The sequence below is a fragment of the Archocentrus centrarchus genome, chromosome 24 (genome assembly GCF_007364275.1).
Source record: "Archocentrus centrarchus isolate MPI-CPG fArcCen1 chromosome 24, fArcCen1, whole genome shotgun sequence".
Taxonomy (NCBI): domain Eukaryota; kingdom Metazoa; phylum Chordata; class Actinopteri; order Cichliformes; family Cichlidae; genus Archocentrus; species Archocentrus centrarchus.
In genome coordinates this window covers 28,073,112-28,093,213 of record NC_044369.1, presented here as the reverse complement: position 1 = coordinate 28,093,213, position 20,102 = coordinate 28,073,112, and the positions used below count along the sequence as shown (strand labels likewise).

Here is a 20,102-nt window from a genome sequence, read left to right as displayed (position 1 = left end):
ATTCAGAGCTGTGAAAACATTCCAGAAATGTTGTTTGGTTTTTTGCTTTTTGTTTTTTTTTGGGGGGGGGGGGGGGGGGTTGTTCTGTGTTAAAAGTCTGGTTTCTGATTTTAGCATGTTACAGTCTGTACTTTGGGATGTGTTCTGCAATGTTTGTGCAGGTCAGGATGTAGTGTTCCAGTGCCTTGGGGAGAGTCTGCTGAACAATGCCTTCATGGGATACAACGCGTGCATCTTTGCTTACGGACAGACAGGTAATATTTAAAAAGATATCCAGTCCGATGAGCTCAGAAGTGTTTTATTGTTGCACTCAAAGAACAGGAAGTTCGGTAAACTAGATTTTGTGAATACTGTTCTCCACAGCCTTTTCATACTCAGTTGTAGTGCTCAAATTAATTAAAAATTTCTATAAAATACTGCAATATTAGAAATGTTTGAGAAACTTCATCTGCTGGCATCTTGTTTCTCTGAGATGTTTTTGAACGCGATCTTAAACATAACCCTGACAAATCTATAGCCTGTATTTAAAAGATGGACATAGCTTCTGTGACATCACCAACTGGTTTCCGAAGGCGCTTTTTTGAAGCCTGTAGATGAGGATTTCTGCCGTCGCCATCTTGGTTGCAAAAAATGTTACGAGAAAGGGTGTGTCTAACTGAGAAACTGTACGCTCATTGGCTGAAGTCTTGGCAATCACAAGTTGTTAGCTAATGAGCGTTCGGTTTCACAGAGCAGATAATCCTCCATTTTTTTTTCCCCCCTTTTTTTTTTTTTTTTTAATAAATACAGTACAGCAGATATTTACAAAAGAGACTTCTTTTTTTTTTTTTCTCATTCTTCAATGTGACCCAGAATGAGTGCGTGACCTCATCAACTCAGCAGGAAAGTATTTACACTTTAAGACAAACGGCTGTTTTCCCATAATTTTCTAATGGCCCAGAGGTCCTTCTGCATGCTCAGCTATTGCCATCTGGTGGCCTTCAGATAGAGTTCACTTCCTCATTGGCTTCATTTGTCCAACCTGGACAAATGTTTCATATTGTCTGTGGTTGTGAAGCTTTGTGCTGTGGGTTTTCACTGCTGTGAAACTGGAGGGCACTGCCCACTTACTGGCTAACAGCTTGTCAATCAACATGTTAGGAAATGAGCGTACCTTTGTTGTCTCGTTATTTTAGTTGTGACCAAAGGACCGATGAGCTTATGCGATGGCGAGACTTCCATCGTCCTTTGTCCAACCTTCCACAGCGTTTATCAGACACTCCTCCTACAGTACTGGTCAGATTTTAGTGAAACAGGTTAAACTTGAATAGGATTCGACTGTTTACAAGGCTCCTTGACTTCTCAGTGGATTTGATTTCTCATCAGTTTGCACAATACAGGTAACCAGCGACAACAAAACTTCACACTGCAGTAACCTCTGAATTGTGATGAAGCGTGAGGTGGATGAGCTGCTGTGTCACTGACATTCTGCCCTGCAGCCAGACAGAAAACATGAATAAGGCTAAATCTGATTTATGTAAGAGCATTAACAAACTTTTTTTCCCCTGATGAGACCCACGGCTAAACACATAAGTAATGCATTATTATGTTACACACATCAGCTTAACTAAGGAAGGAACAGGCTCATCACAGCCCATCTTACTGGCACAATATCTGCTAAAACAGGTAGAGCAGCTCTGCATACAAATGTAGACTTGGCAGAGAAAATGCAACAAACATTATTTGGTGTTTTTACCTCTGAGATTAAGAAAGCATGCAGTGGCTAAAAGTTATCAGGAGTTAGAAGTGGTGCTAGTATATTCTGTGCTTTTTTTTTTTTTTTTTTTTTTTCTCCATCTGCTGAACAAAAACAAAAGTTACTTAACTTTTGATTAATGGGCCGGGTCCAGGTTTTTGCAGGCTCAGCCCGTCCCTGCCCACAGCTCAAACCAGCCTAGCATGTAAAACAGTCTGAATCACTTGGAGTTTTAAATAATAATATTTGCCTGGTTCTTCTTTTTTATTTACTTTTTAAAACTTCCTCAGGTCTACAAACTCTTTCAGGCTGTTTTTACATTTGTAAAGTTCTCTGAGCAATCCCCCCCCTCAGAGCTTACCTGTGAAATGCGATTACAAATGAACAACATGGGCCGGGTAGCACTTTAAGCTGTTTGTTTGCAGCTTAGGCGCACCGCAGCATTACAGCAAACCACGTTATTCACTCGGAGGAGGCCGAGACCTTTCAAACGCCCACGTTTCAGACTTGCATGTGTCTGAGAGGTTTGGATGAGTTAGTTGTACAAAATGGTACAAAACTTATTCAGACACTGATTTGTCTGTCTTATTTTGGCAGGTTAATTTATTTCTATTCAATTTGCCTAAAAGCTTTAGAAGTAAATTTGTTGCTTTGGCATCATGGATGCAGTTTGTCCAAAATCATTAGCAGCACTCTGTATTAAATGATCATTTGGTCTTATTTCTCACTGACTTCCATGCCTTCAAATCACTGTCAGGTTCTGGAACTCTGTAAGATTTTCCGAATGTATTTTCCATTTTGCTGTTTTGGTGGCACAGAATATGAGCAGCTTATGAGGATTTCTTTTGCTTCTTTTACTTTATGTAAATCCAGAATTCATTTGGCCCATTTATGGACTGTTTGTCTTCAGGTTCTGGGAAGTCCTACACCATGATGGGCTCACCAGAGCAGCCTGGTCTGATTCCTCGACTCTGCAGCTCCTTGTTCATCAGGACTGAGCAGGAGGCCCGTGAGGGGGAGAGCTTCACTGTGGAGGTCTCCTACATGGAGATTTACAACGAGAAGGTCAGAGACCTGCTTGACCCAAAAGGGTAAGATACAGTTTCATCAAATACATCCTGTAATTTGACCTCATTCATCTTTCAGGCTTATTATGTTAGAATAACTTAAAACATTCAGGGTCTGAAGTGCTCAGTTTAGGAAGTCCAGGCAATTTGCAGTGCAACAGATGCAAAAAAAAAAGCTTTTTTTTTTTTTCCCCAGTGTATGATGGTAAGATAAATACAGTATGACAAAAATAAATCCTCAAAAAAATGAAAGTGAACTAAGCATAAAATAAATATTAAGCACTTTATTTGGATGTTTGCAAAAATGATGCTTTCAGTTGCAATTGTTTCACGAAATCCGACTCAGTCAAGCACAATCAGAGTTTTGCTCCCCCATAAAGAGCAAACACCGTCTGTATGCGGATTTCTCTTTCAAGATCATCTTTGTGCACCACTAGACCGCTGCCTATGTTGTTCTTATATCTATGTGGAAGTGTCTTTCTGACCATTTGCACTGACATGTCTGTGACGTGTGTCAGAGCTCCTCAGCATCAAAAACAGCGGCTCGTCAACTTGAATCATTTATGGAGCAAGCTTTACCTGAATCATCAGCCTCCTCCAGGGCCGTAGGTGCCAAAAATAAAAAATGTATAACTTTGTACCATAAAATATTTATGCAATTCTGAGATGTTCGAGCTGAAGACCCATGCTGCTTTGAGATAGAATGACCAACAAATGCGCTTCACCTGATGTAGCACCTTCAAAGCTGAACACTGTTCACTCTGCTGTTTGTTCTCTGACTCACAGCGAGACCCCGCTCTCATCAGCAGAGATAATCCTCAAGATAAAGTGGACTCAGTTGGCAAAATATATTTAAAGATATAATAAAATAGGATCAATTTGACATAAAAGTTGAATTTTTAGCTCTTTGTGCAAGTGTTTAGAAAAGGACTTCTGCTGTGTGATCTAAAAAAAAAAGCTCTCCTGGTGGAAGTGGTCCAGAGGTTCACAAGGAGATGAGCTTGAAAGGAAAATTGGCCAATTTTCATTAGTGGAAATGAGCTGGAGTGAAGGATTCAGAGCTGTGACTGCCTCTTTATCTGTGCAGAAGCCGACAAACACTCAGAGTCAGAGAGCACAAAGTTTTGGGGCCTTATGTGGACGGTCTGTCCCGCCTGGCTGTGGCCAGCTACAAGGTAAACCAAATGTAAAAAACCATATTATGAACTGTATTTGTTTCATTTTTTTTTTTGTTACATTGTGTTTCCAATGAGCATAAAGTAATTTAAGGATGGGCAGAGATGAGATGTGCGTTTGTTTTTTTTTGTGTTTTCAACAGGACATCGAGTCTCTGATGTCAGAGGGAAATAAGTCTCGCACGGTGGCAGCCACAAACATGAACGAAGAGAGCAGCAGATCACACGCTGTGTTCAACGTCATCCTCACACACACGCTCATGGACCTGAAGTCAGGGGTAACGCACACTTCTTCTTACGTGGGACACGGATTTCAGCTGGACGCTCTCACACATGCTCAGTTACTACAACAAGCAGAATCAGTCATTTTTTAATAACAGGCCTATCATCAGGACATTCTCTGTTGCAACTAATTATTTTTTTCAATTATTTGCTTGACTGTCCATTTGATGAAATGGCCGTAGCTTGAAAAAGGCGACTCATTTAAATAACTTTTGTCTTATTAGAAGTCCAAAGATGTAAAGCAGAAAAGCAGCTGATCCTCACACTGAATGGAGATAAATATGATCAGTTAGTGCTCAGAGAACTGGTCAACTATCGTTTATTTTTATGTTTTCTGCTCAGCCTGACACTCTTTTGTTTTAGTGTTTGCACCATACTGTGCAAAAGTCTTGAGCCACCCCTCATGTCAAAAAAACGTGTAAAACAAATCCAGCAAAGAGCTGATGCAGGACCTGAGAGAGGCATCTGATTCTTCAGCTGATCCATCTGCTGTTCACTGAAGCCAGAAATGGTCTCAGTGGAAGGGTGGCTGCAAAGAAGCTGTTCTTAAAGAAGGAACTGAGAGAAAAGGTTGAGGCATGTCAAATTACACAAGAACTGGACTGAAAATCATCCATCCAGTGGCAACAAAATTGCTGCACCCATTTCCCATCTTGCCAGCAAAATCTAAAGAAATGAGTGGTGGCTCAAGATGGGTTTCCACGGAAATGTGTGTGTATATATCCTGTTACGCGATGGTAACTTGTGTTTGTATAATACCCAGATGTGTGTTATGTTGTTGCGTCGCTCTGTTTGCTGCAGACACGTGGAGAGAAGGTGAGCAAGCTGAGTCTGGTGGACCTGGCTGGAAGTGAGCGGGCGGCGAAGACCGGAGCCGCAGGAGAGAGGCTCAAAGAAGGCAGCAATATCAACAAGTGAGTCAACTGAAAATAAATCTTAATCATGATGACTGACACAGCAGTGATCTGAATTTTTATTTAAATGTTTTTTTTTTTAACTGCCGGGTTCTACATTAAATGATCGAGCAGGTTCAAAGGGAATTATTCAGCCTGCTGTTTATCTTCAGTCTAGGCCGTCCAGACACCTGTGTGTGTGTGTGTGTGTGTGTGTGTGTGTGTGTGTGTGTGTGTGTGAAGTTACTGGAAACTCATTACCTGTGACTCTGAACATCTTTAATGATAAGTATTCAGCCCTTTCAAGCTGAGGTGGTTCTGATGAATATTATACAGTCCAGTGCTGAGTAACCAGATTTTCCCTCCAGGAAGAGCAGAAGCCACATTTATACCTCAGGGCTCTGTTAGATCTGTATCCTCCCGACTGTGATATTATTACATCTTTTGAAATACTGAGGAATAAACTCACCCTGAATAGAAAGCCCATTTTTAATTTCTGCAACTAAATGAAGTTTTGTAAAAGCACATCAGCATACAGCTTTTGAAGTGATAACGAAGGTCTGTTTAAGGGTTTTAGAGTCTGTTTTCACATTATAGACTCACTGATTGCATGGAACAAAGATGCATTCAGCCTGGTTGTGTGTGGACTTTTAATCTTACCATTACAGCTCTTTTTATCCTCCTCCTTTCTCTGTTCCTCCCCACAGATCTCTCAGCACTCTGGGTTTAGTCATCTCAGCTTTGGCTGATCAGGGAGCAGGGAAGAACAAGAGCAAGTTTGTCCCCTATAGAGACTCTGTGCTCACCTGGCTGCTCAAGGTACAAGAAAGGAAAAATGGCAAACTTTGTTCCACAATCTACAAACAGGACAGCTTCAGTTTCTTTTTGCACTGCACACTCACTTTAATACATGTCACAGACATTTTCAATTAAAATAAGCTGTTGTGTCAGGTAAACAGGTTTTTTTGTGAAGGAAGACACCTGAAACACTTTAATTAAAAAAGTAAAACATTTAATATATTAAAGAATCAGGAAAATGCACACATGCATGTGGGGGGGCAGACAGGCCTGTGTGTGTGTGCTCTCTCTCACTCTCTCTCTCTGAGCCCATGTTCCTGTCTAACCAAAACATTTTTATACTGTCAGTCTCCCCTTATCTATAACATAAACAATCTCTGGGCGCTATGAGTTGACCTTCGTCACCACCTGGTTTTCATGACTCATGATTCCTCAGCTGTGCAGTCATGAAGCACATCATCTTCCTGATGTTTTAGTTATGTGTCCTTGTGGCCAGTCCTCAAGATAAGATACACTAAAACAGAGAAGTTAGTCTACTACTTTCTGATCAGTTGCTCTCTGTCTAATGTATTATTTAATTGTATATTATTTGGTTGATCCACTGTTTATTATTTAATTTACTGGAGTTTACCTTTAAACATTTGTCCTTTATTCACTGAGTAAAGAATAATTCCTAACAGTTGCCTCCCTCAAACTTGGTGTGCTCCTCTTCCTTTCACATAATTACGTTTGTTTAACCCTCAGAGTTTGAGGTTTGCCACTGAATTATTTAAAGCAATGTTTGTACCTGCAGGACAGCTTAGGAGGGAACAGTCGCACCGCCATGGTCGCCACCATCAGCCCAGCAGCAGACAACTACGATGAGACACTGTCCACTTTGCGTTACGCCGACCGGGCCAAGAACATCGTCAACCACGCGGTGGTGAACGAAGACCCCAATGCAAGGATCATCCGCGAGCTGCGAGAGGAAGTGGAGAAACTGAAGGAGCAGCTCACCGAGGCTGAGGTTTGGATTACTTTGGCGTCCTTCAGCCTGTGCCAGATCAGTGAGCGTTGTGGATAATAACCAAGTAATGTGTGTAGAGTGTAATGCAGTGCTGTCATTCTCAGTCTATGAAGGCCCCCGAGCTCAAGGAGCGACTGGAAGAGTCTGAGAAGCTGATCCAAGAGATGACCGTGACCTGGGAGGAGAAACTTAGAAAGACTGAGGCTATTGCACAGGTAGTGTGTGTGTGTGTGTGTGTGTGTGTGTGTGTGTGTGTGTGTGTGTGTGTGTGTGTGTGTGTGTGTGTGTGTGTGTGTGTGTCCACACAAATCCAGTGGACTATACAAAACATGTCAAAACATTTGACTCATTTTAAATCCTCACTGTTGGTATTTCAGCTGCCGTGTGTTGTTTTTGGAGCTACAAGTTACCATATTTGTACAAGAGTGCAGTTTGTGCTTTCTCTAATTTCTTTGCCATGGAAACTTTGTCTGTTGTAGGATTTAGTTACCAAAAAGTATTTGTAGAAATGTTCAAGATAATTACAAAATACCAGGCTCTCCGTTTATTTGGATAAAAGTTCAGAGCAAGGCATCCAAAATAGGGCAAAATAGTTTTTCAGAAGGTGATCACATGTCTGCTGAAGGTTTACTGTTATGAAATAGGGCTGTCATGTTATCCTGACTTCTATTTTTTTATTTTATATTTTCATTGATTGCGGGAGGATATCCCCATCGGTGATGGGCCTTGCTTCATTTTTCAGCCCCAGCGGTTGACACACTCATACACACTCTGTCATTTTTCTTTGTAAGGACCAAAGAAATATTATTAAAAATATATTTCCTGTTGGACTCAAACAGAATTCATTAATTTACTGAGCTTGATGGGTACTGCAGACACATTTATTCAGCCTGAGTAACACAATTTAAGGCATTATGGAGGTTATTTTTCACAGTACTCTCAGCCAAGGTGCTTCACATTTCTCTCATCGAGCAGCTAAAGATTAGAATAATCACTGATTTAGTCCATGTGTTGAATATGATGTGTGCTTTCTGTAGGAGCGTCAGAGGCAGCTGGAGAGCCTGGGCATTTCTCTACAGTCGTCTGGTATCAGAGTGGTTGATGATAAGCGCTTTCTGGTCAACCTCAACGCTGACCCCGCCCTCAACGAGCTGCTGGTCTACTACCTAAAAGTACTGGGCAAACACACAAATACTATACACTCACCAGCTATTTATTAGGTACACTTTGCTTAGTGCAGGGTTGAACCTTCTTTGGTTTTCAGAACTGCCTTAAGTATTGTTGCATCAGAAATTAAGACTCATCAGATCAGGTAACCTTTTTTTCCAGGCATCTCTTGTACAATTTAGGTGAGTCTGTGTAAATTGCAACTTTAGTTTCCACTTCTGAGCTGTTACGAGTGGCACTCGGTGTGGTCCTCTGCTTCTGTAGCCCATCTGCTTCAAGGTTCGACATGTTGTGCGTTCAGAGATGCTCTTCTGCAAACCCTGGTTGTAACATGTGGATATTTGAGTTACTCTTGCCTTCCTGTCAACTCTGAATAGTCTCATCATTCTCCTCTGACGTCAAGAAGGCATTTTTGCCCACATATTTTCTCTTTTTTCAGGCTGTTCTCAGTAAAACTTAAAGGTGGTTGTGTGAGGAAAGTCCCACTAGTTCGGTACAGTCTGACACCAACAACAATGGTTCAAAGTGATTTTCCCCACTCTGATGCTCAGTTTGAAGTTCAGCTGGTCATCTTGACCATGTCTACAGGCCTAAATATATTAAGTTGCTGCCATGTGATTGGCTGATTAGATGTTTGCATTAAAGAGCAGTTGAACAGGTGCAGCTGATCATCATGCACGACAGCAAATAGATACTCATATACAAATCTTTCATTTCTCATTATATTCACAGTGTTAGATACTGTATTTTGTGACCTTTTTTTTTCTTTTTTCCCTCCATGTGGCTCCTCCTGTATCCAGGATCACACACGTGTGGGTTCAGCCAACTCACAGGACATCCAGCTGTGTGGGATGGCCATCCAAGCAGAGCACTGTGTCATTGACGTCACGGAGAACAACGGGGTGGTGCTCACTCCTCACCGCAATGCCAGGTATGTAGCCAGCCCATGTTAACAGTGCTGCAGAAGAGCAGCTCATTCCAATGCTATCAAAGCTGCATTCAGGTTGACAGGTTTGTGGGTCAGTCGCACAGCCATAGAAAATACGCTTTCCTGCAGGGTTTATAATGCTGGCAGTTACAAGCTTTACATGGTGACTTTAGTATGTTGTTTACAGCTTGTTCTGCTGCCCCAAGTGAATACAAGTACTTAAAGTAACTCTGGAAAAGTTCAGAAGTGTCAACAAGTTTTAGAAAGTACTCACTGTGTACATTCACACACATGCACGTTTGGTTCTCCGTGACATTTTTGATTCAAAAGCAAGAAACACTGTAGCCAGTGTTGACATTGAGTATTGCAAAAAAATATGTGCAACTTACAGCAATCAAAAATATGCAACTTTTAAAAAAGTCTGTTGCTTTCAGCCTGTATTAAGTTTAACCTCTTAATATTTTTCTATCGTACTTTTTTGATTTTGCTCTGCCAGCAGTTGACCTGTCTCTGTGTTAGTTATTGGTCATATGCCTCAAAGTCCACCTTGATCATATGAACCTTGGGTCCATTTATCCATTTGTCAGCTAATCATTTTATGTAAAGCATGGTAACCTTGCAGGTGACCATGGTAAAAAGGACTTTTTTTTTGTGTTGTGTTTTAGTTCATTGTGCAAAATTATTTAGGTTCCCAACAACAATCTGATTCCAGTTTCTGCAGTCATAGATGCTTTGTTGTTCTTCCAGTTGTCTTCTGCTGTTTAGGTCTGTTTTCTCTGTGCAGAACACATGTGAATGGTGTTGCAGTTGTGAATCCCGTGCAGCTTCTTCACGGTGACAGGATCCTGTGGGGACACAACCACTTTTTCAGGTCCGTTTCACCAGCAGTGTTTGAACCTGAATCTGTTCTATTTCTCACACCAACATCTCTCTGACACTTATTTACATGTGGTAACAAACTTCTCGTTTCTCTCTCACTCTGTGACACTTCCTCTTTGTCTGACTCGCTGCTTTCTCCATATGCATAAACGCACACAGGATCAATCTACCCAGACATATTCCCCACACAGGGAGTGAGGATGAGGAGGGTGCTGCAATGAAGACGTGTTTGAGTAGCGACCGTCTGGAGGTTGGGGATTTGGATGCCTACAGCGACGTGTCGAGCGAGAGGAGCTTCAGCTATGAGTTTGCCCAGGCCGAGGTCATGATGAAAGGCATGGGGAAGAACGGTGAGTCAGACTAACACAATGAAAAACGGTGTTTCAAAATGTGTACTTTTAAATATTTTCTTGTGAAGTCGTCGTAAAAGAAAAAAACGGTGACAGTTCAGTTTAACCAGTCAACAGTAACAAAAGCTAAATACACCTGCAAATGCTGCCAAATTTGATGCTCAAGTTTTGGTTTACATTATGATAGTTTTGATGCTAGTGAACAGAACAATTAATTTCTAAACTTCCACGAAACACTGAAACAAGAAATTTGGGAACAATGATACAACCCCAGTTCCAAAAAAGCTGGGATGCTGTATAAAATGTGACTAAAATATGGATTTATAAGATTTGCAAATCCCTGTAGAAAAAATATGTCAAATGTTTAAACTGGAACATTTTAATATTTTCAATAAACGATATTAGCTCTTTTTGAATTGATGGCAGCAAGCTGTCTCAAATTCACACAGGGCCACAAAAGGCTGGAAAAGTAAGTAAAAAAACAAAACTGGAGTAACAGCTAGTAATCAGGGTGTGTGGCAACAGATCAGTAACAAACAGAGCATCGTAGAGAGCAGAGTTTGTCAGATGTAGAGATGGGGAGAGGTTCATCAGTCTGCAAAAAACTGCATCTAAAATTGTGGAACCTGGAGCCTGTTCCAGCTGTCAGGGCGAGAGGCAGGGTACGCCCTGTACAGGTCGCCAGCCTGTTACAGAGCCAACCATTCACACCTATGGGCAATTTAGAATCACCAGTTAATCTAACTCCACTAACTGCATGTCTTTGGACCGTGGGAGGAAACCAGGGTACGCTGAGAAAACCCACGCAAACACAGGGAGAAGAAGCAAACCCCACACAGAAAGATGGTGGATTCAAACCCAGAACCTTCTTGCTGTGAGGCAGCAGTGCTAACCACCCCACCCCCGTGCCCCAGCCTTGACACATAATGCTGCAGTACCTTGGACTGGTCGCCAGTCTGTCACAGGGGTCATGAACCAGCTCAAAGCTTTCTCTTTTTTGAAAAATTGTAATGGCTAAAGTCAGCAGTGTGGTAGGTGTGCGGATGCAGGTACTGCTGTTTGCACCAAATAAAGTTAAAACTCAAACGAAATGCGCTCTGCCTGCCGGGGAGAAGGGACAGATAATGTCAGCACCAAGCCCTTTTTAAAATAATTAGCCAAGTGCTAACAAGTGTGTTACTTGTTTGGCCCAGCCTCTGCCTGCTACACAAAACTGGGAAGTAAATAAGGAACATATAGAGTGAGAGGAGTCATCGCACTGAACTAACAAAGAGACAACCATTCACGCTCGTATTCACAGTTACGGCCAGTTCAGAATCTCCACTCCACTTGAACACCAGTTAACAGAGAGAACATGCAAACTCCGCACAGAAAGGCCTCAGCTGGCTGGCACATTCAAATCCAAAACCTTCTTGTTGTGAGTTGACGGTGCTACACACTTCACCACTGTGCCAGCATTAAAAAAGGATCTTTATCCTTTATTAAAAGCATGTTGTTCATTAGGTTCCATGAAATGGCTTTAACAGTATAATCCAAAAACTTAAACCCAGAATAATAGCTTGTCTTCATCCATCCATTGATCCTATGCTTCCTGTTCTCCCAGACCCCTTGCAATCAGTGTTACAGACCCTGGAGAGGCAGCACCAGGAGGAGAAACGCTGTGCTCTGGAGCGCCAGAGGCAGATGTATGAACAGGAGCTGCAGCAGCTCCGCCAGCGACTCACCCCTGAGAAACCCTCCCACCTTTTGGATGCATCAGGCCTCCCGGGCGGTGCTGCAGCCAGCTCGCACAAACGCGTGCGGCGCTGGAGCGAGGACAGGTGATACTTTTATCTCAGTCAGATAAGTCTCCAAAAAGAAATCTAGAAAACTCTAAACAACTGGGCTGTTTGTGTATTGCAGAGAGGCCATGATGACCCGCAGCCTGCGACGTCTTAAAGAGCAGATAGTTCGGGCTAGACTGTTGGCCCAGGAGGCCAGCTTCATTGCTGAGGAGCTCAACAAAAGGACAGAGTATCTGGTCACTCTGCAGATACCTGCCGCCAACCTGGATGCCAACAGAAAGGTAAGGGGTTTCTGCTGCTTTAAAAACAGAGGGTTTTTTTTTTGGGTGATCACCATCTGATGAGGAGAGAATGCTGTGGGTTTTTGTTTTTTTTATTTCTGGGGCAGGAACACTTAAAATACAAAAAAGACAACTCTAGCAACATCCACCACCTTCTGAACCAAACAGGTAGAAGTACGGGACACTCTGGTTGACAGATTGTACACACTTGCAGGAATAGTGTGAATAGTTTCAAGTCTCTTGGATTGAACTTGATGTAAAGCAGTGTCTGAATGTGAGGATGGAAAAGCTACATTATTTGAAAAACTGGTGTATTCCCAGTATTTGTTAAGAAGCAGTATTGTGTTTTCCTGTTGCCGCAGCGTGATGCAGTGCTGAGTGAACCGGCCATCCAGGTCCGGCGTAAAGGTAAAGGGAAGCAGATTTGGGCTCTGGAGAAGATGGAGAACAGGCTGGTGGACATGAGGGAGCTCTACCAGGAGTGGAAAGAGTTGGATGAAGACAATCCAGTGAGTTGAGAGACGATGGAGCCCGTTCATTCAAGCAGATAAATAACCACAAATTTAACACATTTTGCATCAATAACATCAATAAAATACACATGTGAAATATGTTTTATGGAATCATTGCCTAATTAGGTTAATAGTAACATGAGTATTAGAAGTAGAGTAAATTCTGTGGCCCTCTCTGAGCCGGAGCTCATTTAAGGCGCTGTGAGGCTAAAGACAGAAAAAATAATAGAAAATTTCATCTTTAATTCAGTTGTTTGGAGTCCAATTAAATTGGAGTTATGCTAGAAGAATGTTTGCTCAGGAGGTAGAGCAGGCTGGTGTTTCAATCTCTGGATCCTCCAGTCTGCATGTTGAGGTATTTTTCCTCCATCTTCGGTGATTCTAATTTGGCTGTAGGTGTGAACCTGAGTGGGTGGTTCTCTCTCTCTCTCTCTCTGGTTGCCCTGTGATTGGCTGGTAACCCTGTGACAGCTGGAATAGGCTTCAGCCTCACTGTGTGCCTAAATTGGATAATGAATGGATGGACTACACGAGAATGTCTTGAGGGGATTATGTTTTCACTAACTCAAAGCCTCAAAGTGAGTTAAGTAGGACTCTGAAGCGATCCGCTCATCATTCTTACAGCAGTTTTTCTGTCTCGTTTCCTTTTTCCCCTGATCAAGATGATGCGCTCTTATTTCAAACGTGCTGACCCTTTTTTCGATGAGCAAGAGAATCACAGTCTGATCGGTGTGGCCAATGTTTTCCTGGCCTGCTTGTTCTACGACATCAAACTGCAGTATGCAGTGCCCATCATCAACCAGAAGGGAGAGGTAAGAGTGGGGCATCAGATGGGCTTCATCTCTCTGTCCATGTAGCTCAGACTTTGCTTAAGTCTAAAAAGCTTTTTTGCATGTGTGTGTGTGTGTGTGTGTGTGTGTGTGTGTGTGTGTGTGTGTGTGTGTGTGTGTGTTTTTCAGGTGGCGGGTCGGCTGCATGTTGAAGTGTGGCGGGGTACAGAGAACTCTGAGGAAGAAGGCGGGCCTGACAAACAGCTGAGCGGCACAGATGGAGAGCCACATGAGCGCAGATTCAACTGCGTGGTGAGAAGATGCAATTTATTTTTCAATAACAGGTCTGTTAGAAATGAGCCAAGACCAGCAAACATTAAGGAAACCCCCCCTGAAACTCTGATGGCCTTAATGCCTCCTCGGCATGTCATATAAATCATAATCCTGTATGTGGCAGCTCTTCAGTTAAAGTGAGTATCTATAATGGATCTAGCAGTCAGATTGTAGCGTCTCCACTCTGTTGTGATTTTCTTAGCTGGCTGTACTGTGAAATGTGGTGAGTTTAACTTTGTGGAAGCTTTACAGCTTAGTTGCCTTCTGCAACAGAAAGTCAGAAACTAGAATGGAAAAACTGCGGTATTTGCTTATTTCCACTCATCCGAGTCCACCTCTTCCAGGTGAAACTCCTCCAGGCCACTGGACTTCCTCGCCACCTGTCCAACTTTGTCTTCTGCCAGTATCACTTCTGGGGGCAGGAGGAGCCTGTGTTCACTGCTCCAGAGGTGGCCTCTTCCAGCTCATCATCTGCCTCCAGAGACCCTCAGTGTACTGTGGTCTTTGACAGCGCCAAGGTGAATAATTTCTATGGTTAAGGACAATATAAGTTGTGATCAACAACTGAGTTGTCACTAAAAGGAAAATATGCCTTCCATCATCTTCAGGAGTTGTCTGTGCCAGTATCGGAGGACTTTGTGGAATTTCTGGCTGAGGGGGCGGTGGCCATCGAAGTGTACGGCCACAAACAGGCTAACCATCGCAGGAATCTGGCACTGTGGGACCTAGGAGTCATCCAAGCCAAGACCAGATCCCTCAGAGAGAGGTCCAGTTCATTCATTAAAATACAGCTTAAAAGCAGCACATAAACGGTGTTTTCAGTACTGGGAAAAGGGAGATTTTAGAACAAACACGAAACACAAGGACATCAAAAATGGAGCAGATTGTGAAATTAATATCTTGCCTTGTCGTGTGGGGCTGTTTAACTGTCTGCTTGCTTGAATAATCTTGCATATTTTATGTGCTGATATTGGATATATTAACTCCCTGGTCACTGTATTAGATATGTGTTCATCTGCTCGTTAATGCAGATAATTAATTGGCCAATCACATGGCAGCAGCTCAGTGCATTTAGACATGCAGGTATGGTGAGGATGACTTGCTGAAGATGTTCAAACTGAGCGTCAGAATGGGGAAGAAAGACAAGCTGGTGTGAGTATTTCCAAATCTGCTGATCTCCTGGGATTTTCTCCACACAACCATCTCTAGGTTCACAGAGACTGGTCCAAAAAAAGAGAAAATATCCAGTTAGCAGCAGTTCTCTGGGAGAAAATGCCTCGCTGATGTCGGAGGTCAGGAGAATGGCAAGATTGCTTCAAGCTGACAGGAAGGCAACAGTAACTCAAATAACCACTTGCTACAACCAAGGTATGCAGAAGAGCATCTCTGAATGCACAACAAGTTTCAGCCTTGGAACTATAGTAGCAGAGGACCACAGTGGGTGCCACTCTGGTCAGCTTAGAACAGGAAAAACCAAAACTGGGCAACAGAAGACTAGAAAAACACCTTGTATCAACAGTTCAGTGCGGTGGTGTAATGGTGTGGGGATCTTATCTTGGCACACTTTGGCACTTTAGTACCAGGTGAGCATTATTTAAACACCACAGCCTGTCTGAGTATTGTTATTGATCATGTCCATCCCTTTATGACCACAGGGTACCATCTTCTGATGGCTGCTCTCAGCAGGATAACACACCATGTCACAAAGCTGAAATCATCTTAAACTGGTTTCTTGATCATGACACGGAGTTCACTGCGCTCAAAAGATCTCAATTCAACAGAGCACGTTTGGGATGTGTTGGACGGGAGATTTGTAACATGGATCTGCAGCAACTGTGTGACGCTGTCATGTCAGAACGCACCAAAATCTGGGGAATGTTTCCAGTGTACTAGCAAGGTGCACCTAATAAAGTGTCCACTGAGTGTCTATTGGGGTTAAATTGACCTTAATTGTCTTCTAAACTTTCCCAGCTACAGTTGAGCCCGTGAGCACAGGGACGATATGTCTGTGTAGATTCTCAGTCATCCAGGTCATAGTAGTCTCTGGAGCTTGAAAAAGGCGACTGGACTTCTTTTTGTTTCTTGACTGGACTTGAGCACAGGGACAGTATATAAAACAGCTGTAATTTTTACATGTTTAAAGTAAACCTATTGTGCTCATTTCCAGCTCCATGTCTTTATTCTTGGACTCTTTGCATTATTCACAGTTCAAAATATTCTTTTTATTCCTTGTTTGTCTTGGTGCAGCCCATAGACAGTATAGCAGCTGCTCACTGGTTTCTGAACCCTTGATAAATGTTTCCTCCGCTGCCATCTTGGTTGCAAAAAGCTGATGCGACAAGGAGGGGCGAGTCTGACTGTGACACTGCACGCTCATTGTCTGAGCATGTTACACAAAGAAACCTTCATTTTATAACAGAATGACCAGGATTTACAAAGCAGACTTGATCTTTTACTTAATATGACCCAAAATGAGTGACTGAGCCCATAAATTTCACAGGAAAGTGTTTGCAGAGGTCAAGACTATGGAAGAAGATTTGGGCCACTGGGGGGGGCCCAAATCTTGTTGTTTTTACTGTGCCCTGATGGTGCCGTGTCTTGCAGGTGGAGTGAGGTGACCCGTCGCCTTGAATTGTGGGTGCAGGTGATGGAGCTGAATGAGGCGGGAGAGTTCACAGCCGTAGAAGTGGTTCCTGCTAAAGATGTCCGCACAGGAGGAATCTTGCAGCTCAAACAGGTACCTTGGACCTTTGTGTGTAAATGTAAAGAAAGGAGTTAGACTATCTCTAACTGTTCTTTTCTGTACTTCCAGGGACAGTCTCGTCGAGTACAGGTGGAGGTGCGCTCAGTCCCAGACTCGGGCACCATGCCCCTCATTGCAGGCTCTATCATTTCTGTTTCTATTGGAGATGTAAAGGTCCGACAGATGCATCTCTCCAAAAATGACCCACAATGGGTAAGGCCACCATTTTTTTTTTATTTTTTTTAAATTTATTTATTTTTTAATTTTTATTTTTAGACTCTCCCTGCTGCATAAGATTAAAAATTGTTTATCTCTTACATGTTTCAATTAACATTTTAGGGCACAGATGAAGAAATGGACAGCTATCAGGTAAGAGCTGTTAGGTAACTGTATAATTTGTCTGCTTGTAACAGAGGTTGTTTCTATCCATCTGACATGAGTGTGTTTGTATTGTTTGTATGTGTAGGAGGTGGACCTGGAGAGGATGAGGGAACAGTGGCTGGTCACACTCACTCAGAGACAGGAATATCTGGACCAGCAGCTGCAGAAGATCGTCTCTAAACCAGGTACAGCTGGAAAACTCAATCTGGAAAGAAAGGACGAGGGGGGTAAATGTTAGGTGCTCCTTGCTAGTACTGGGTTGGATCTTGTTTTGCCTTCAGAACTGCTTTAATTCCTCATGGCAAAGAGTCAACAAGGTGCTGGAAACTTTGGGGGGGGGTGCCAATAATCATCTGAAGACTCCGTTTTCTTTTTCTTTTGTTTGCCTGTGAACGTGCCTGTAGATAAGTCAGAGGACGATGTTGAAAGGGAGTCGCAGCTGTTGGAGTGTCGTCTGACCCTCACTGAGGAGCGTAATGCTGTTCTGGTTCCATTTGCTGGGAGTGGCATTCCTGGAGCACCAGCAGAGAGGTGCGTATGGGTGTACTTTGCTTCTTGCTTCTTTTAGTCAGCAATATCTGTTTGTTATGTTTGAAGCCAAAATTTCCACAATAAAACAAACAGAAGGAAAACAAACTATTTCTGTTAATGTACGGAAATCCAAACAATTCTATTCGCTTTTAGTTATTTAAGCAAATTAGTGCGCTGTTAATTTGCAGTTTGTGCATCAGAAACTGTTCAATAAACTACATTTTTCAGACATAGTATTGAAAGATATTTGTAACAATGAAGTTAAGATAAACACTGGAAATTTTGGAAAGTGTGGTTGTTCTTGATGACATCATTGCTCAGCTGTTTTTGTGTGAAGCTGGGATTCTTGGATTTTATGTTGTGGTAGAGAGTGTTTCCAGGTGTGGTGTTAAGGACAGATGACAGTGGATTTTTTTTTTTTTTTTTTTTTTTTGTGAAAAGGCTGTGGTGAACATGAACTTCAAGAACAGAGAGGAACATAGCATTACATATAAGATGTATAAGATGATGATGGTGCACACAAGTGGATTACATCTTATGCAGAAGGTGAGAGGAAGTGGTGAGGGGAAACTGCCAAGAAGGTATTTGATGTACCCTCTGGACAGAGAAAAGAGGACAAGGAGACTTGGTGGTGGAATGAGAAAATACAGGAAAACATTCAAAGTAAGATGTTGGCAAAGAAAAAGTCGGATAGTCAGGGAGATGATGAAGGTAGGCAGGAGTAATGGGAGGGTACGCAAAGAGAGGCGGGAAAGGCAAATGCTTATAGTAAGTTGTATGTGAGGCTGGACATTAAGGAAGGAGAAAAGGACTTGTACTGATTGGCAGGGAGATCAAGCTGGAAAGGGTGATTGAGGACAGAAATGGAAATGTGCTTAGTTTGAAGAGTGTGGTGAAAGGATGGAAGGAGTACTTTGAGGAGCTGGTGCATAATGAAAATGAGAGAAAGGGGATGCCAGATAGAGGAGAGTTAGTGAATCGTTAAGTGCAGAGGATTAGTAAGGAGAAAATGAGGGCAGCTATGAAGAGGATGAAGAGTGGAAAGACAGCTGGTCCAGATGTGGCGGTACCTCCATACTTCCCCACGTGTGCAGAGAAGTGTGTGAGGGTGGCGGAAGATGTGTATGAGTACAGCGAGACAGTGGTGAAGTGTGTAGGAGTGACAGATGAGTTCAAGGTGGGGGTGGGATTACGTGAGCAACTCTGAGCCCCTTCTTGTTTGTGATACTGATGGAGCAGGCTGACAGAAGAGGTCAGGCAGGAGTCTCTGTGGACATTGTGATCTGTAGGGAGAGCAGCTGGAAGAGCTATATATATATATATATATATATATATATATATATATATATATATATATATATATATATATATATATATATATATATATATATATATATATATATATATATATATAATTTGTTTATTAAATTATCCTTTTCATGTAATACCATTTTCCGTGTGTGTGTGTGTGTTGCATTCATTTGAAAGAAAAAGAGGTCAGATTTTTGTTTTCCTTCAACATGAATAATGACTTGACCTTAAATAGCAGCAGTTCAAGCTTTGTGTCTAAATTACTTGGTGATGGCTTTGCCCAATGTAGAGAATAACCTGGCAATGGCACAATGCTTCGTGTTGTTACTGGGATGCTCTCTGCTAACCGTGGTTGTGCCATTGCCCCATTGCCTGTGTGTCAAATAGCACGTGCATCGCGCCCTGACTATGGCGCTCAGTCTGGGTAATTAACCACCATCTCATGAGTGCCAAGAAAAACCTCACTTTAGCTTAACTGCCTGCAAACAAACTGAGTTTTTCCAGTGAATCATGTTCTGTTGTAAAAGCTGTTGTCCTGAGCACATCTGGTTGATCAGGTTGTAAAGCATGCTGATTGAGGAGCTCTGTAAGCTACTTTGTGAAATAGTCCTTAATATTTTGAGCTCACAAAACTAATCCCCATTCAGATTTTTTTTCCCAGTTTGAAGTCAGCACCTCCGAGTGTCTGTGCTGACTCAGTATCAGCTGTGGGATTTCTTTTGTTATCTCTGGACTCTGGCTGGCTGTTTAATCGGTCTTTGTCCACAGGGTTCCTGTACCTGGAATGGAAACGCACATTCCTGTCCTGTTTCTGGATCTCAGTGGTATGTTGTCTTACCTTTTTGTTGGAATTAGAATGTGGCAAAAATCACCTGTGCTTTTAGGAACCAGGTGTGTGATAGTGAAGCTCCTCACTTTCTGTGTGTGTGTGTTTTCCTTTCAGCGGATGATTTCCAGTCCAGTCTTTCAGCCCCGCTGGCTGGGGGGCTAGATGCGCTTCTCAGTGGGGAAGATGAGGAGGATTTCTTTGACCTCCATATTGTTAAACACTATGATCCAGAGGTGGGGAGGCTGCAGTGTCTTAGGTTTCTTCTGCAAGTTAGAAACATACAGCCTGATTTTTGCCTGATTCAGGCTGAAGAATATAAATACTACAAGATCTCGAATGTGTTTTAG

At 42.5% G+C, this 20,102-nt stretch overlaps 1 protein-coding gene across 4 annotated transcripts in view; it reads left to right on the top strand.

Moving 5' to 3' along the window:
- LOC115773945 (kinesin-like protein KIF13B) overlaps positions 1-20,102 on the top strand; it is a 48,226-nt gene that overhangs the window by 12,773 nt on the left and 15,351 nt on the right. For all 4 annotated transcript variants that reach the window (XM_030720902.1, XM_030720903.1, XM_030720904.1 and 1 more), the window contains exons 7-32: positions 162-254; positions 2,646-2,826; positions 3,890-3,977; positions 4,121-4,255; positions 5,061-5,173; positions 5,860-5,971; positions 6,744-6,956; positions 7,061-7,171; positions 7,994-8,128; positions 8,924-9,054; positions 9,836-9,922; positions 10,090-10,280; positions 11,884-12,100; positions 12,183-12,345; positions 12,708-12,854; positions 13,520-13,669; positions 13,817-13,939; positions 14,305-14,478; positions 14,569-14,726; positions 16,565-16,697; positions 16,773-16,916; positions 17,043-17,072; positions 17,170-17,269; positions 17,489-17,615; positions 19,695-19,750; positions 19,870-19,988. In XM_030720902.1, the coding sequence (XP_030576762.1) occupies positions 162-254; positions 2,646-2,826; positions 3,890-3,977; positions 4,121-4,255; positions 5,061-5,173; positions 5,860-5,971; positions 6,744-6,956; positions 7,061-7,171; positions 7,994-8,128; positions 8,924-9,054; positions 9,836-9,922; positions 10,090-10,280; positions 11,884-12,100; positions 12,183-12,345; positions 12,708-12,854; positions 13,520-13,669; positions 13,817-13,939; positions 14,305-14,478; positions 14,569-14,726; positions 16,565-16,697; positions 16,773-16,916; positions 17,043-17,072; positions 17,170-17,269; positions 17,489-17,615; positions 19,695-19,750; positions 19,870-19,988 (3,431 nt within the window). The remainder of the gene's footprint in view (positions 1-161; positions 255-2,645; positions 2,827-3,889; positions 3,978-4,120; positions 4,256-5,060; positions 5,174-5,859; positions 5,972-6,743; positions 6,957-7,060; positions 7,172-7,993; positions 8,129-8,923; positions 9,055-9,835; positions 9,923-10,089; positions 10,281-11,883; positions 12,101-12,182; positions 12,346-12,707; positions 12,855-13,519; positions 13,670-13,816; positions 13,940-14,304; positions 14,479-14,568; positions 14,727-16,564; positions 16,698-16,772; positions 16,917-17,042; positions 17,073-17,169; positions 17,270-17,488; positions 17,616-19,694; positions 19,751-19,869; positions 19,989-20,102) is intronic.